The following is a 17,332-nucleotide window of genomic DNA, read 5'->3' as shown; positions in this document are numbered from 1 at the left end:
ATGCTACTAAAATGACCATTAGATGTATACGTAAATCTTCATGCATGAAATTCAATCATCTTTAATAAATATTTATTTTATTCTGATATCTCCACCTGGATCTAAAATTTTAAATTCGACAATGTATACATATTGCTTCTATTGACTTTGAAATATGTAAATCTGTGTCCTGTATTTTCTCAGTTTTTAATTTTAAATATTGACCTCTATTAAATTTCATGTCATTAAATCAATGAGAAATTAAATTAAACATGTGCATAAATAATAACAATTTAAGAATATTTTAATGTATAAACAAATTATAGTAATTAACTATTGCCAAAAATTAGGTTACACTTAATTTTAAAACATATTATTTATTTAAAATATAATCATTTATCAAGATTACAGTAGAAACATATTTACATAAAAATATCGATGTTATAAACAATACACTCTTAAAAATTTACATGGCCAAAAATATTTCAGATAATACAATGTCCTTCTTCCTCTTTAGAGAGCATAAAAATACTGGAATGTTTTTCACTTAAACGAATCAAATTTAACGAGCAGTTCAAAATTTCTTCTTTATTTTCAGTAACTTCAGAAATGGACTAAATGACACGTGGGTTTACGTTCTTCCAAACACATGTCTTTCATACTCACTTTGAATTTTGCTAGCCATTTCAAATGCATTGAGTTTTAATTTTCATGAACTCCTTTTTAGCAAATCAAAGAATATTATTTTAGCATTCTTTGTAAACTTCATTTCAGTGAGCAATATTTCAGGGAATATGTTCCTTTAAACGGCAATGTGGAAAGGATGGATTTTTCTTCTTCTGTATAAACAATAATAAATCTAAAAAAACATACATTCTTGTACATCGCATTGTTTATTCTAATATTTGGCTTAATTATAACGTTTTTTTATTAATTTAGAAGCGCAATAATATTATCAATAAATTCAATAAGATCACTTTTCAGATCACTTTCACTGTGATCACTCAAGCTCCCAATATTCCTTTTTCCTTTGATTCTGCATCTGTGTTTTAAAATTATTATCTAAACATGTCTTGTATATTTTGACTTAAAAATACATTTTTATATTGATTAATTTTAACTAACACAGTAATAAATTTTGAATCAGTTCACAAATCTGTGAATATAGTGCATAATTGCTAGCACGATTAAAATCTAGATTAAAACGTAATTAAAAGTTTCCATTTGTAAATTGATGATTCGCTTTTTACTAAAACAAATATATAATCTCTTTTAAGCAGATTTATAGATTTTAAAAAAAATATTTCATTGGAAAGTAAAACACTGCAAATCATAGGCACATTTTTGCCAGCCTAATTCATGTGATTTATTCAAAAATTATAATGCAAATAATGCAATTTTGTAGACTGATGTTCGCCTCTGTAAAATTCCATTATACTGTATTAAAATGGAAAAATTTTCCCTGTTATGACGCAAATAGAACCCTTCTGTAGAGCTTTATGACAAACACTTTTCGAAGGTATAATAATTAAAACAGAGACTTTAAAATAAAAAAGAAAAATTTGATAAAATTTCAAGCCATGATTTCCTTCAACATTAAATACCTCCTAACACACTAGGACTACCCAGAGCTTGCTTCAGGAAAAGCATCTGCCAAGATTTTACTTTCTGCTAACCACTTTCGTAATTTTTGATTGTCAGATGCTTTCCACACTTATACCAATTTCCATCCGAAGAGCCTCGGGACATTTACGCTGAGTAAAGTAGTGATACACGGAATTGACGAAGCAGTCACAAAGTGACCCTCGGTTATCATAGCTGTTTGTTGGGGGCCACGCTGATAACGGATGGATGTTCCAGCACAATTCCATTCTCCAAGATGATCTCGCTTCCATGAGGGGGATCCAGAGGAGGGAAATGTGGCAGCTGCTGAGATAAGGCAGTCGATGAAGGTAATAAGGGCGATTGGACAAGTCGGTGATGCTGAGCATCGCTGAGGTCCCCATCCATACCCCCCTGCGGTAGATAAGATGCTGCAGATGAGACGCTTGTAGATGTAGCGCTGGGAGATTTGCTAGAAGAACCTGTTAAAATAAGAAGAAAAAAATCTAGAGGCTAATGGAAAGATATTATATGCCGGTTTTATTGCTAGGTTACAAAATATTCAATGCAGTTAGTTCAAAGTGATCCATGCGAACTAAAAAATATCCTACAATACACTTTATAAGGTATTTCTCCTGCTTTCCTAGCGTGCCTTCGTGGTGTAGTGATTCTGCACGCTGGGCCGGTATTCCAGAGGTCCGTGGTTCGGTTCCTGGCGAAGGCATTGCTAATTTTTCATCTCTCTTGCTTCCAAAAAATACCTAATGTTCCTACACTGCCGCCCGAACTAAAAAAAAAGGGTGTTAGATGATGATTCTCCGATTGGGTCCCCTAAAAACCCAGTTGCCCTTTAAAAGGAAAAGTATATAGGTTCGATTCCCGGTGAAGGTGGTTGCTAATTTTTCATCTCTTCTGCTTCCCAAAAATACCTCTACAGTGGCGCCCGAACTAAAAGGGTGTTGGATGAGGATTCTCCACACCCAGGATTTGGCGATTGGGTTCCCTGAAAACCCCAGTCGCCTTTTAAAAGGGGGAGTATATAAGGTATTTCTCCCGCTTTCCTAGCATGTCTTCGTGGTGTAGTGGTTCTGCACGCTGGGCCAGTATTCCAGACGTCCGTGGTTCGATTCCCGGCGAAGGCATTTGCTAATTTTTCATCTTGCCTGCTTCCAAAAGTACCTAATGTCTCTATAATTTTTAATAAATATCCTAGATGTGTGCCCAATTACTCAACATCCTATTAATGTAATTCATGCAAATGAAATTTTTCCCATAAGTCTTATAGAAATTTTAGAGTAATATGTCATTCTAAAATTCCGAACATACTGGTCATGCATGGCACTGTGAATTCTAGAGATCAGAAGAAAAAATTATAGTTTCTTCCTTTTTTGGTAGATTACAGATGTTCCCCCATTCTTATACTTGTCAATATCTTATTATTACCTTAGAATATTATAACTATAGTTATTGAAGACTTTCGATTGGGCCATGTTAAAAAGGTTCTGCAGACTTGACAAATACTCCATATAAAATGCTCGTAAAGCCAAAATAAAATGGCTGCCTTATTTATTCAAAAGTCTATCATGATCATGTCTAATTAATAAAGAAATATTAAAACCTAGTTCCTCTACATCTAGTATTAAATATGTTTAAACAATCTAGTATTAAATATGTATGTACAAGCACAAGATTACAATATATTAAATTTTAAGCTATGTGAAATTCTTATGTTAATTAACCAGTTAGTATAATTTAAGTGTTTAATATAACTTCTTCTTTCTGCGTTTCTTACCAGAATGCAAATTAGTTTTGTTTTAAGCATTTAAGCTGAGCATTTTGAATCTTCGGATATGAGCTTTAGATACTCGTGTCTTGTTGCTAGTATTTAACCAGCTTTAATTGGAAGTTTTATATATCAGCATACAGTGCCGTAATAGAACGGCGGCTCGCCCCGGGTAGGATATTTTTAGAGATGGAAATTTTTACGTAAAATATTGTTTTATAGAGATTAGTTAGATGTGAGCAGGCATTACTTGGGCTACAAATGAAATTTCCATTACTATTGAATTTTAAATTAACATAACACACAATTAAATTTAAATGTTGATAATGTAGTCTAAGACTACATAAGAAGTCTAAGACTAAAAACATGTTGGCTCAGATACTTTTACCGGCGCTTATTTTAAAACCTCGACTAGCAAAGCGCTAAGGTTGGCAAATTCGCTAAAGTAAAATAACTTTTAAGGCAGAGCTGGCGCCAATACTAACAGCAAGACGTCGTTGCTATAAACTCTCATCTAACAATCCAAAACCTTCAGCTTACATACAAAAATTTAATTTGCATTCTAGTGAGGAATATTGAAAGAGAACTTAGAACAAATACCAAAATTATAATAACTTATTAATTAACATAAGGTACCTTAAAAATATTTTCGTTCGAGACCCTAATTCCGATATCGTAAGCCTACATTCTGCTCATATTTCTTTCATGGAACACAAAGAGACAAATTATTGAACTGTTACATGAAGCTATCCGTACACCTACGTTTAAGACAGCTTTTTGTCATACTTTTGATTGAAAATATTGAAATGCAAGTCCCAAAAGTTTAGAAAAAACCCTCAAAGTTCTTCCAAATTGCATTTTATCAAGTGCCTGTATAATAAACTTGTGCTATACTTGAAACATACTGCATGCTGTGATAGGTTAAATCAAAGATATTTCTGAAAGTTTCACCTAATAAGTACAGATCAGAAAGCTATTTTGAGACAAAGCGGCCAAGTCCATCTAAAAGAAAACATTTGTGAATTCATATCTTCTAGTTTTAGAACTAAAATTAAAAATTCTGAAAAAAATATGTTCAGTTTTAGTCTTGTTCTTAATTTTTAAACAAATACCTGAGAAAGATATACAATATTTTCCTTACTTTACTTACTTACTCATTGTAATAGTTTTCAATAACAGATTACAAATATGATTCTTTATACAGCTTTGCTATACAAAGGGTGTTTACACATATTTAGAAAAAACTCGTTAAAGAATTAAAAAAACTTTTGGAATGAAACTTTTTGTCAACAGCTTATTATTCGAAATCAGAAATATCATCTACTAGTTTTAAATGCATTCTTTTTTCGAATTGTCGCATGTGAACAAGCTTTGGACTGAAGGATATGCTTTTAATTTTACAAAGAGAAACAGTCCTATTCCATAATTCAAAAACGCTGTGAAATTTATGCTGTTGGAAATTCCAAGTGAAAAATAAACAACATTATTAATCGGAAAGGGAAAAACCGCCAACCATTACTTCTGCAGGGAAAGAAGACTTGAACTAGGTATCCGAAAAAGATACATATCTTTTGTTATGTTTCTAAAGTTAAATCTTTCGTAACAAGGGAAAACCCGCCGACTTAGAAAATCAGGTGTCTCAGAAAATCAAGTCTTTTAATGTATCTGTAGCAACAATAACTAAAACTATAAACTAGGATCTAAACTTAAAAAAGCTAAAAACCAAAATGTTCACCAGCTTTTGCAGGCATATGGTTCAAAGCAAAAAATACAGTCCTTATGAAAATTACTTTGTGGGACATAAATGGAAATACATTGTGACCCTTGATGAAACATGGATTTACCTAAATGACTGTAACGAAAAAAAAATCTATTAATTTATCGAAAACGAAAGATAAATTTGTGCAGACTTGGTTCCGTCAGTGTAAAGACAGTTTCAGTAAGGAGTTTATGACTGTGAAATGATTCTCCAACAGTGAGGAAGAAAACTAAGAAAAGCAGGGAAAAAAATGTTAAAATCAACTCTTACCTACTAGCAAGAGGAAGTTTCATGTCTGATATTTATAAAAGAAATTGCATTTCTTTATCCGAGTGACATTCAAAGAGAGAAATTTCATCAAGACAAAGCGATAAATCATACTTCAAAATGTACCATTGCATTCCTTAAAAAAAGTCTTTTAAATTTTGTCTGGAAAAATTTTTAATCAAATTGAAGAGTTAAAATCTAAATAAAACTCTCCTGACGATTGATATAGAAACTTAATTAAGCAAAGCAAATAGTAAATTTCTATTTAACCAGAAGTGGAATAAGCGGCTTTATCTAAAAAAGTATAATTTTATTTATTGCTGAACGATCAAAATTTATACAAAAGAATAAAATTTGTAGCTTAAGAATATCAGATGATGCCACATTGTATAAGAACTTTTTTTTTATCCACAACAGTGCATAATTTAATTGTACGTAATCTGAAATACATCATCCGTTAAAAATAAATTGTGCAACAGTTAATATTGTGTTTTCTTTTTACTCCTGTCTAAATACAAAAATAATATGAACAAAAACATTGTTCTTATTGTTTTGAATTTTGTTCTTCCACTTCTGAATGATGATCTAATTTGCATTAACAAATGAAATTATACTCCAAATCAAATCTTCAGAAAATACGTTAAATTATTAATGGCATTTTTATCAAATATTATGTGAGTTATTTATCTTTCCTGTGGTTCTACCCCCTACTGCTGTTGTATTACTCTAATTAATCGGAAAACGTCTCTAACAGTTTCACTGAATTGGTCTAATATAAAAATATCAGTATTTCTATTTTAGATAACGTAAATGAAAATAATATGAAAAATTAACTTCTTGTTAAAGCCTATAATATTTTATTTTTACTGATAACTAATTATAATTTCTTATTTATTTATTTCTTCCTTTGGGCATTTAATCTCTTAAAATTAAATAAAGTTAATATATCTAGTTTCTTACATTTTCTAGTTCTCTCTCTAAACAAGTTTAGCTTTACCAAAGATTTTTTAATAACAGAAATGGTTTTTAATGATATTACTTAATTTCATAAAAAATTCTGAGTTACAAAAGGTAAAAATATTTAATTAAAATAATTTTACAGATTTTGTAAGTATATTCATTGTATTTGAATTATGTTATAGTATAATAAAGTATCAGAAACTTCTATATAAGTTATATTTTTTGAAATTACTAAAATTTAGAACTTTTATAAATGCTTCTTTATACGAAGAAGATCAAAAGCAAGAAGAAGTTTCAACAGTAATTTGATAAAGAGTTTTGTAGAGTGAACTTATATTTAATTTAATTAAAATTTTATTTTCTAAAAGTTATGCTTCATAACATCTACTGCTTTCCCTAAAATAACACTTTTTTTCAGTTCACTGCCATTTAATAGGATTAATAACTACTCTGACTACTATTCTGCTTCTAAGAAAGTAAATAACAAAGCTAATTTAAATAAAATCTCTTACAAATTATGTTTTTAAATTGTTTTTCTATTTCCTTTTATACCTTTGCAAATATCGATATTCGTTTCTTATACTGAAACATTTTCTAACTTTCAAAATTGATTTTATTGTTTTTAAAAGAATAAAAAGTATTAGGAAAGAGAACATGCAAATACATTATCTAGTTCATTTTCTTTAATTAACAAAAAAGAGTTATAAAATTTCTCGATTTTTTACCCCATTTTTATACGTAATTTTACTTAGAAAATGAAAACAGAATTCTGTTGACACTATTACTTTATTCAACAACATTTTAGTACATGAACTAGAACAACTTAGAAGGTATGGTTTGTTTTCAGCTTTGTATTTATAATTCAGTTTATGGTTCAGAAGTTAGTAGCCTCATCTTTTCTTAGGAACAAAAATAAAATAAATTATCCATTTTGGACACTGAATTTTTAGATTTAGGAGTTTCGATTTGTATGAACTGAATCATAGTGCTGAAACATTGGTAAATAAAATCATACTTCATAATTTTCAATTTTCTCCCATATTTTTATATTTCTAACACAGTGAGAATCTTGAAACAAGAAGAAAAACTAATGTATTTTTTCAAATTTTGACTGTTGTACTGTACGCTTGTAAAATATGGAGAAATATTACTTGCTATATTTATATCATTAAATTTAGTTCTAAAGTTTTTCTCCTTCATTTATTTCTCGCACAAAAATAATTGCATCAATATTATCTTCAAATTACCGTTTAAAATACATTTACCTAAATTGTACTTTTGTAAATGCATTTACCTAAATAATAATAAATTTAATACATTTACCTAAACTATACTTTTTACTCTTTCGAGTAAAATAAGGAATTCTTTGAAAGCTTCTTGAATTAATTATAATTCATCAATTATAATTTTAAGTAGTTCATTAGTAGTAGTCGCTCTGTCAAATCTATTATTAGTTAAGTTTGGGTGAAATATAACGTCTTTTAGTTTAATTATTTTGAAATCCACCTAAAATACATTTTTAATAACTTTAATTCTTTTCGCAAGCATAAAGGATTTACAGCCACATTGAAAATTTCGTGAATTATAAGTAATGCATTATAATGGCTGACAAATCCAAGTTTTGGATGAAACAGTATTTATTTTAGTTTCACTTAGAAAATTAAATAATAGTCTGTTAATTTACATCATCAATCACTAACACAAAAATTTGGAGTAATTTGTAAGATCTACACAATAAACTTGAAATAAATTTATCTGGCATAGCTCTGCCAATTTAACAAAAATTCATAGATATCAGTAAGAAAGGTTAGTGGCGAATTCAGATTTCTAGTAGTTAAAGCAAGATGCAAAATATCAGAATATACCAACTTAATGATTAAAAAACAGCAGATGTAAAGAAAATTTTTAAATAATTTGCATTTATCAACAGTAAAAGTTCGAAAAGAAGAATCAGCGACGCGTAGCGAAAGAACAAATCAGTAAGAACTTTGAAAATGTTTTAATTTTGTTTAGTCTCTCAGACGATGTTTTACCTTAGAATTTAATGAAATTACTATCTGATGAAAAAAGCAACGTGCAAGCCTTGGCTGTCACGATAACGAAAATGAGGATTAATTAAAAGTGATAAGTAACGGGGGACGTGGGCACTGTCCCTTTACGATAGTGGTTAATCAGTACAGCACCATGCCCACCATTATTTAGAGAACAGCGTTAACATATGTAACTAGCATTACAAATGAAGCATGGTACGATGTACATAGAAGGAGTAATTACATCTACAAGAAAAGGATATAAACTTTATATCTACAAGAAAAGGATATAAACTTTATATCTACAAGAAAAGGATATAAACTTTATATCTACAAGAAAAGGATATAAACTTTATATCTACAAGAAAAGGATATAAACTTTATATCTACAAGAAAAAGATATAAACTATATAACATATGTAATATTTACAGATTGTTGTGCGTCCACACTACCTTCACAAGTGATGCTATACCAGATGTACATATATATACGCATACTAAAAATGTGTGCACATATTATATGACATATAAAATAAAAATAGTTCAATATAGAAAATGCGGATGAAATACATAGAGTAAAGCGCAGTAATGGAATGTACAGTCATACGTATAAGACATGCAATACAGTCAACTGCTAACAAATAACTTGCAAGTTACTATATGGCGCAACTACTATATGAGAAGAGATTGCAATGTTACAGTTGAAAAATTAATACAACGTGTACATATTTATATAGTGTTACTATTGTAGCATCAGACGATGTACATAGCAGGAGTAATTACATCTCGGGGGGGGGTAGATATAAACAATATAACATATACAGATTGTTATGCGACCAGATGGCATTCGCAATAATGATGTTATACAAGAGGTACAGATATATGTTGGACAATTTATACGACCTGCATGACATGTGTGAACTACGAGCTAAATGATTCAATACAAGTACCATACAAAGTACAGGTTACAATATTACGTACAGACCGATTATAACAACGCTGTTCATGTGAACTCCAACATAAAATACAATAAATACATATTTGGATTAACATGTCACTGATATTCTGGAGTAAATACATTCAAGGGTATAGTGTTTATAATGGCATTCAAAATACTATATACAAGTTATATAATACAATATAATTACCATACAAAAAGGATTGATTAAAAATCATAAAACACATTTAATGCGACAAATTAGTCTAGAAGAACTTTAATAAAAATTTACAGCAGTACTAAAGACATCATGCTGATGGCTATTTTTGCCAAAACTGAACGTAAATAAAAAAAAAAACCGTTTTATGCATTTGATTTCTTTCTGATTCTTTAACTTAAAGTGACGACGTTTTTGTTCCTTCAGTTGAAAGTTTCAAAAGCGTTTCCTTGATATTAAAAATGCCTTAAAATAACCATAAAATAAACTTTAGAAGTTGAGTTACAAGCTCAAGTAACCAAAAAAAATGTCAGAATTTTGGCGTAATGATTGCGAGATATTAATGAATTAAGTCATTATAGAAACAATTGATCATAAAAATACGATCAACATTTGCTAAGAATTTTTTTTATCAGCTCCAATATTATTTTTTCTCATAGCTTGCCTTTGTTGCAAAATTTTTTCCTTCTCTTAAAAAGCATAAATATTATTTCAAATGTATTAAGGTCACAGGTAAAACTACGCGTTTTTTCCAGTTTGCAAAAATCTTTTTGAATTCTATACTGCATCATTCAATCGATTCCTTTAATTTCACAAGTGATTAATGCAATGATGCTGAGATAAGGCTCTTGCAAGTACTGTTGATGGCTACCTTCAATGAATTCAATTCTAGTAATTCTCATTTCGCTGCTGCTTAAATATTACAAATTCCATATTCACTTGAGGACTAAGAACATAATTCTAATAATAATAAGAATAAAATACAAGAGTTTTACGTATGTTTGTCTCGATTTTATGCACTGAGTGTTTTTTATTAACTGTTACAAAATATATGTAATTTCCAGTAAAAAAAAATATCTAATGATTTAAACACTAGCTTCAGTGATAATGAAAAAAGCTTACCATTGGTGTTTGAATTTGTAGAATGTGCTTTTCCTTTAGTTGCAGATGCAGTACTCTTTGGCTTCCTTTTTCTAGTCTGAATAGAATCTTTCCTCATAGTTATCGGCCTGTTCACCTGAAAAATAAATGAAATCTGAAGTAATTTTAAGCGTTATATTTGTACATCATACTGGTGACCATAATGGGTTGGGTTATGGGTTATTCAATTATGGCAAAGCACACGAGGGCTATGTGCCTAAAGGGAGGGAGGCCTTCGTGGAGGACTTTCTAAGGGAAACTGGCTCGTATACAAGTTACACATGGGGAAAACCACGAAAACGTCCATGCAGCCAGCCCGTTCGCGGGATTCGAACCTGAGACCGAACTACCAGTGTTCAGCGTCTTTACCGCTCGGCCGCTGGTGGGCTGGTGACCATAATGTGTATTCATCAGTTGCAAAATGCTCTTTCTCTTAATGTAACAGTAAAAAGTCAATACTAATACTTTCTTTAAAGCTTTTAAAGTAAGCAATTTTAAAATTAAAAAAAAATGTCGGAAAGCTTTCGGATTTTAGCGGTCATCCAAATGCTTTTATTAAGGTTTTTTCGCTCTCGCTGAACTCGCAATCTACCAGTCTCTTTTTCACTCACTCGCGCTAACACTTTTTTTTTTTTTTTTTTTTTTTGTCTTTTTAGCTGTTTTCTTCGCACTAATGCCACATACAGTTCACTAGCAAAATCACAATATTTTTAAAAGCAGAACATGTTTAGCTTTCTCAATGATGTGTTAAGTGTTAGAATGTATTTTTCTCAGTCCATCATATCCATGTTCAGTTTCTTCAGTAAAGATGGACAACAAAATTTTTAGTCTATTTATTTTTTACTTTTTGTCTGTTAATCTTATTGTTAGATATCACGTTCTCCTCATTTACTCCGCAGAGAGCTCAATTCAACAGCAAAATTACATAGTGTTTATAAATTTAAAAAAATATGAAAGTTTTCAGATTTTATATTACGCCCAAAGGACCTTTTTTTTAACGTTTTGTGTGTTACCTTTATTTATTAAATCTAATGTTCCATCATATCCATAAATTTTACTTAAACCGTAATTCAATTCAAGAGAAATATCACAAAATATTTAAAAGAGCATTAGAATCTTTAGAATTTCCGATACACAGTCTCGCGAACTGGAGATATTATTTTTTTTTTTTTTTTTTTTTTTTTTGGTACAGTGTTGCCATTGCTAACTTTTAATTGAGTTTCGTAATAAAAAACTCATAAATATTTTACAAAATATGAATTCGATAATAAAACAAATTCCGAATTTCAAATTTGGTCTTCCGCATGCCCATATTCGCAGGAGGATTATGTTATTCAAAATTTGAGGGCGCTAGGCGCTGTTGTTTTATCACTAATGCGAGAAACATACATACATTTATGCAGATGCTTCATTATTTAATTTCTTTAAATATAATACAGGACGATAGTATTTGGTGGCAACAACTTAAAAGCTGATTCACCGTTTATAGTGAATCAACGCAAAATGCCAAAACGAAATTAATAGCCCTTCTGATAAATTGCACCTTTGGTCTAAACAGAATCATATTTGCAATATTTTTAAACGCACCTCATAAAAATATTTAATACTTCTGATTAGACATCTCATGATTTTAATACCTTTAATTTTAATCAATCACATTAAAAAGTAGAAAAAATATTCTTAAGAAAGGTGTTTGTTGCTTTTAAATCTCTTAGTTATTATCCAGTAACTTTACAGATTAAATATGAAAGTATCTCAGGCTTTGCTGTATAAGAACACGCTGGCGAGTGGGGGGAAAGCATTTTATTTCCAGCCGCGGCAATGCATTGCTTTCAAAGACAGGAGTTTGTTAATTAAAACTGACAGATAAGTATCTTAGATTTCTCTGAATGGCAACCAGTCTTACGTATAGGGTATAGAGAGGCTGTTCACACATTTTTTAGACGATGTATATTGTATTCACAAAACTAAATTACATAAAATTTTTGTGTTTTAAATGTTCTGTTTCCCATCCCTTATTCTGAACTATCTTTCGACACCGCAATTTCCAGAATAATAGTGCCTTTTGAAGTGGCAGCAGAGATATTCCATCCCATTCCTCCCGAACAGCTTTCCAGAGTCCTGTTAGGGTTTGGGGACAACGTTTGGATAATGCAGTTTTTAAAAGTCCGAAAGCACAAAAATCCATAGGTGACACATCGGGAGATTTAGTAGGGATATCAGTGAAGGGTATGGCCTTGATACCAGTTTTTTGTTCCATTTCTTTTAGGAAATTTACAGTGGATTTTGATGTGTGATTGCTAGCTTTGTCCTGATGGAGTCTCACAGATGGATGGCACTGTGGGTAAAGCGATGGTATTTCATTCAGAATAATTGGCGATAAAAATATGTTCGTGATAGTATTTGGAGTTAATCTTGACATTTTTTTGCACTCTCTTTATTTTTAACTTGCCATTATAAGAAAAACCAGCAACAATCATGAATCCCTTCGAAAAACTTTCTTTCGATTCTTTGAACCATGTACTTAAATTTTTTCTCCCGTTTTATGATAATAAATGGCTCTTTTTTTTTTTTTTTTTTTTTTTTTTTTTTTGTTACAATCATTTAAATACACCCATGCTTCATCTATTGTGACAATTGTTTTCCATTTTTCTTTGGATAAGTGTTTTTCACATAGAATTCTGCAGCGTGTCCTGCGTTGAGCAATATGCTTTGGAAGAAGACGATGCACGTAGCGTTTTTTCGCTTTCTTAAGATTTAAATCAACGTTTAAGTGGATTTTCTTTTAACATTAAACAACGTACCTTTGCAATAGTCGAAGATGTCCGTTTTTTCCTTGGATACTTGTTTGGAATTTGTGTCCCACTTGAGGCTCCAATTTGATGTCTTTTTCCTTTCTTGTTGATGCTATTATCTATCGACGCTTTAGATATCACAAAACCATGACTCTCACTTTGGTTTTGGATAACGGAGTATGCATATTTCTCTTCGGAAAGAGCGTAAATGTAGCCTTCGAACCACTGCTTTGTTAAATTCTCCATTTTGTATAAAAACAAAACTCTTTTAAAAACATAGTACAATTGCAATTACTTTTTTGCAGCAAACGATTTTTTATTACCGCTTACCAAAATCGTCTAAAAAATATGCGAACAGCCTCTGTAAGAATGTTTTGTTTAGAGCAGTGTATCATACCTCTGAGTGCTTTAATCAAAAATTCTTTAAAGCTTAACAAAATATTAAATAAATAATGAAACAAATTCGAAATTCAAAATTCCGGGCTTCCAGATGCTAATGTTGCTCTAAGTATCGTCGTTTTTTGACAGTGCGAGAAAATGCATACGCGCATGCAGATTCTTCATTGTTTAATTTCTTTAGAAATAATGCATGGCGATAATACTTGATGGCAACAATTTGAAAACTGATACGCCGTTTATAGTACAGCAATACAAAATCCCCTTTTGATACTCACTATATACGCTTTAAATCCCCAAAGCATACTTTTAAAATTTACTTTATACAGACACGTGCGCTGGAGAAAAAAATATTTTAATCCGTACAATGTTGTCACTGCTCGCTTTCAGATCGTTGATATTTTAATTGAAAATTCATTACAAATTTACAAAATATATGATATAAAATTCGAGCTTCCAGGTGCCCATGTTCGGGTGGAGGGCTACGTTATTCAAAATTTGATGGCCCTAGGTACTGTCGTTTCTTGACAATCCTTTCTTGACGTTCCTTTCTTGGGAGAATCATGCATATTTTCATGCAGATTCTTCATTACTTAATTTCTTTAAAAGTAATATAGGGTGATAATATTTCATGGCAACAATTCGAAAAGTGATTCAGACCGTGATACGTCGCGAAATCCCGTTTTGAGATTAAAAGTTCATTTGGGTTAACATCAGGGCTAGAAAAGAAGAAAATTTTATTTAGCTAACTCTTGAAAATGTATGCAAAAATAATTCAGGCAACGGCATTGCATTCAAAGCGTTCTGTTATCTTTAAAACGTGTAAAGTTCGAAACCGGGCATTCTATATGCCTAAACATTTTTACGCTAAGTATGACAAGATTAATATTTCACACATATCCTAGGTATCCTATACAATAACAAATAACAAAGGGACCAGGTATGAAATGCATCGTGTTGTACGAAAATATGAAATGCTTTCGTGGAAAAAAAATAATGACGTGTAATTCAAAATGCCATTCAAGTCTACCATATTGCAATGTAGGTTAATTGTAATTTGTTATTTTTAATATAAAAAAATTGAATTTTTCTTCTCTTTTAATATGTACATTTTTAGTAAAGACCTTTTCATGAATTTGCTTTACTTTTTTAAAGAAACAAAATTAAGTGCATTTCAAAATAAAATTATTTCCTTTCTTGATGCTTGTAGGTTCATATTTTATTTTGTTTTGTTAATTAAAAAAGGCATAAATTTTGCTTTGCAAAACTTTCATTTTCCTCTACGTATTTTCAATAAAAGTCTTTTAATGGAGAATTTTTATTATTTTTTCTAAATAATTTTATTTCTCTAAAAAGCACGTGTTTTAAATAACAATTTTATCATGACCTTTTTTCATATTTTTTTTTTATATAGCATTTGTCACTCTATAGAATGTCTAAGTATTACATGCAATGCCTAGGAAAAATGTATAACGTCAGATATTCTCATGTTTCATACATTGCCTATAACATATACATATTATTTTTCTGTAAGAATATAAATGAATCATCTCTAACAAATTGTGTTTAACTTTTTAATGACAGTACTTTATTAACGTATCATCACTATGCACACGCTTAATTCTAATCTTTGAAGAGCATAATGTGTTATATTCAATAAGTTTGACTTTTCAAATTGTTGTCTATATTACGAGAAGTTTTACCATTATTATTTAAATTGCCAGAATAAAAACTCTCGTATTCTGCAGCTTCCATTTTCGAAATTTCTAATATTTTAAAATTTAAATAACACGAATTTCATTAATATCAACTAATATTACTGATGAAATATAGATTGGAATTAGTAAGCTTATCGGATGGTGTATTACGCATTTTGTTGAGCAAGGTATGTTGGTTATCTCAAGGTTTTCTTGGGTATCTCAAATAGAAAAATAAATGAATAAAAGAATTTTCGAAGAGGATGTGGTGTAAAAACTACCGCGCATTTGCATTTGAATAAATTGGAATTACTTTATTAAAGATGTTTCTGACATCAAGAGAACCAAGAAATTCTGAAGTATAATTCTAAAATATCCGATGACGTCGATAGTTTCAAAGTTGTAGATTTGAATATTTAGCACTTGTCATTTAAAGCATATGTAACACTAGTAAACACTAAATCAGTAATAGATATTCCGAGTTTAAACGGCTAAAGATAAGAACGGATGATAGGATAAGCCTTTAAACTGTAAGTAGTAACAAGCAGCACTAAACAGCTAGGAAAACATTCAGCTCTTATCTTCAGCCATCAGAATGTCCAACATTGGATAAGAATCTTTCACCAGAGCATTCTTGGCAGTGGTCCGAAGATTAACTCAGGGAAATCACTTTTACAGAATACACTCAAGAATGTTTTCTACTATTGGATTATTTTGTATACAGTTTTCATAATTTTTTTATTATGGAAATATATTTAATATACTTTTTTTACCTGGTGCAATTTGTAGTACAGACCACAAGCATTGCAGACTGGTTCTCCCTGAGTGTTCCTCCTCCAGAGCGTTGTGTCTGTAGTTGAGCAATTGGAACATGTCATTCCCGCTCTACGACTTGTTGTCTGAAAATATTTTAAATGCTTTAATGAGGAGGAACAAATTCTGTAAAATTTTAATTTCAAAGTTAACACTTTGAAATGTTCGCTTTTACATTTCAAGAAGTTTATAATTATAAAAGTTATAAGATTAAAAAACAATGACATCTGTTTCAGGTATGGAAAATTCCTTTGAATACTGGAAACAACTTCAAAATAAACAGTTACAATAGGCTTATCTGTTTCATATTTAATCCACTAGATGAAGCAGAATATAAAGAGAGAAAAAAAGAAACTATAAATGTTTCAGTTAAAATCATTTATCATATATTCCGGGTATAACGCACGCTTTTAATATAAAAAATAAAATCAAAATTTATAGGCACGCGCTATACGTCAGATATAATAAATAATTTTAAAAATATCTGAAAGGTTTCAGATTTTAAATTACGTCCAAAGGGGCGTTTTTCTAACGTTTTGAGTGTTACCTTTATTTATTAAATATCATGTTTTTTGCACTTAAACCATAAAAATTCAGTTCAACAGCAATGTCGCAAAATAATTTTAAAATGAGCATATCTTCAGAATTGCCATACATAGTTCCGAGCACTGGAGATAAAAAGGTTCCCCCCCCTAAAGTGTTGCCATTGCTCTCTTTTAAATCGTTGAGTTTGTTAGTCAAAAATTCATTAAAGATTTACAAAATATAAAATCGATAATAAAACAAATTCCAAATTTCAAATTTGGGCTTTCAGATGCTCATATTCGCTGTAGGATTACGTCATTAAAAATTGGATGGCTCTAGGCACGGTTGTTTTATCACAATGCGAGAAACATACATACATTTATGTAGATTCTTCATTATTTAATTTCTTCAAATATAATACAAGGCGATAGTATTTGGTGGCAAAGATTTTAAAAGTGATACAACCTTTTAAAGTTTTCAACGCAAAATCTCAAAACGAAAACAATAGTCCTTCAAGGACAGAGCCCCTTTAGACTAAAAATGATAGATTTAAAAGTTAAGCAAAGATGGGCGTACAAAAATTAGATTTCTACATGTACTTAAATGCTGTTTATTTAGAAAAATGACATAAATTATGAACTGTTAAATTTT

At 30.3% G+C, this 17,332-nt stretch overlaps 1 protein-coding gene across 1 annotated transcript in view; it reads right to left on the bottom strand.

Annotated features, from left to right (window-relative positions):
- Positions 1–336: 336 nt before the first annotated feature.
- The window catches only part of LOC118191024 (uncharacterized), an 85,561-nt gene continuing 68,565 nt past the window's right edge, over positions 337–17,332 (bottom strand). Inside the window, exons 5-7 of the mRNA XM_085815803.1 lie at positions 16,117–16,242; positions 10,438–10,552; positions 337–2,063 (exon numbers count right to left, since the gene is read on the bottom strand). Of these exons, the coding sequence (XP_085671929.1) occupies positions 1,792–2,063; positions 10,438–10,552; positions 16,117–16,242 (513 nt within the window). The 3' untranslated portion in view covers positions 337–1,791. The remainder of the gene's footprint in view (positions 2,064–10,437; positions 10,553–16,116; positions 16,243–17,332) is intronic.

The sequence above is a fragment of the Stegodyphus dumicola genome, chromosome 4, assembly GCF_044657685.1.
Source record: "Stegodyphus dumicola isolate Sdum_Otavi_A_Nest chromosome 4, ASM4465768v1".
Classification (NCBI taxonomy): Eukaryota; Metazoa; Arthropoda; class Arachnida; order Araneae; family Eresidae; genus Stegodyphus; species Stegodyphus dumicola.
Note: the sequence above shows the minus strand (reverse complement) of the source record. Positions and strands in the feature narration are given on the sequence as shown.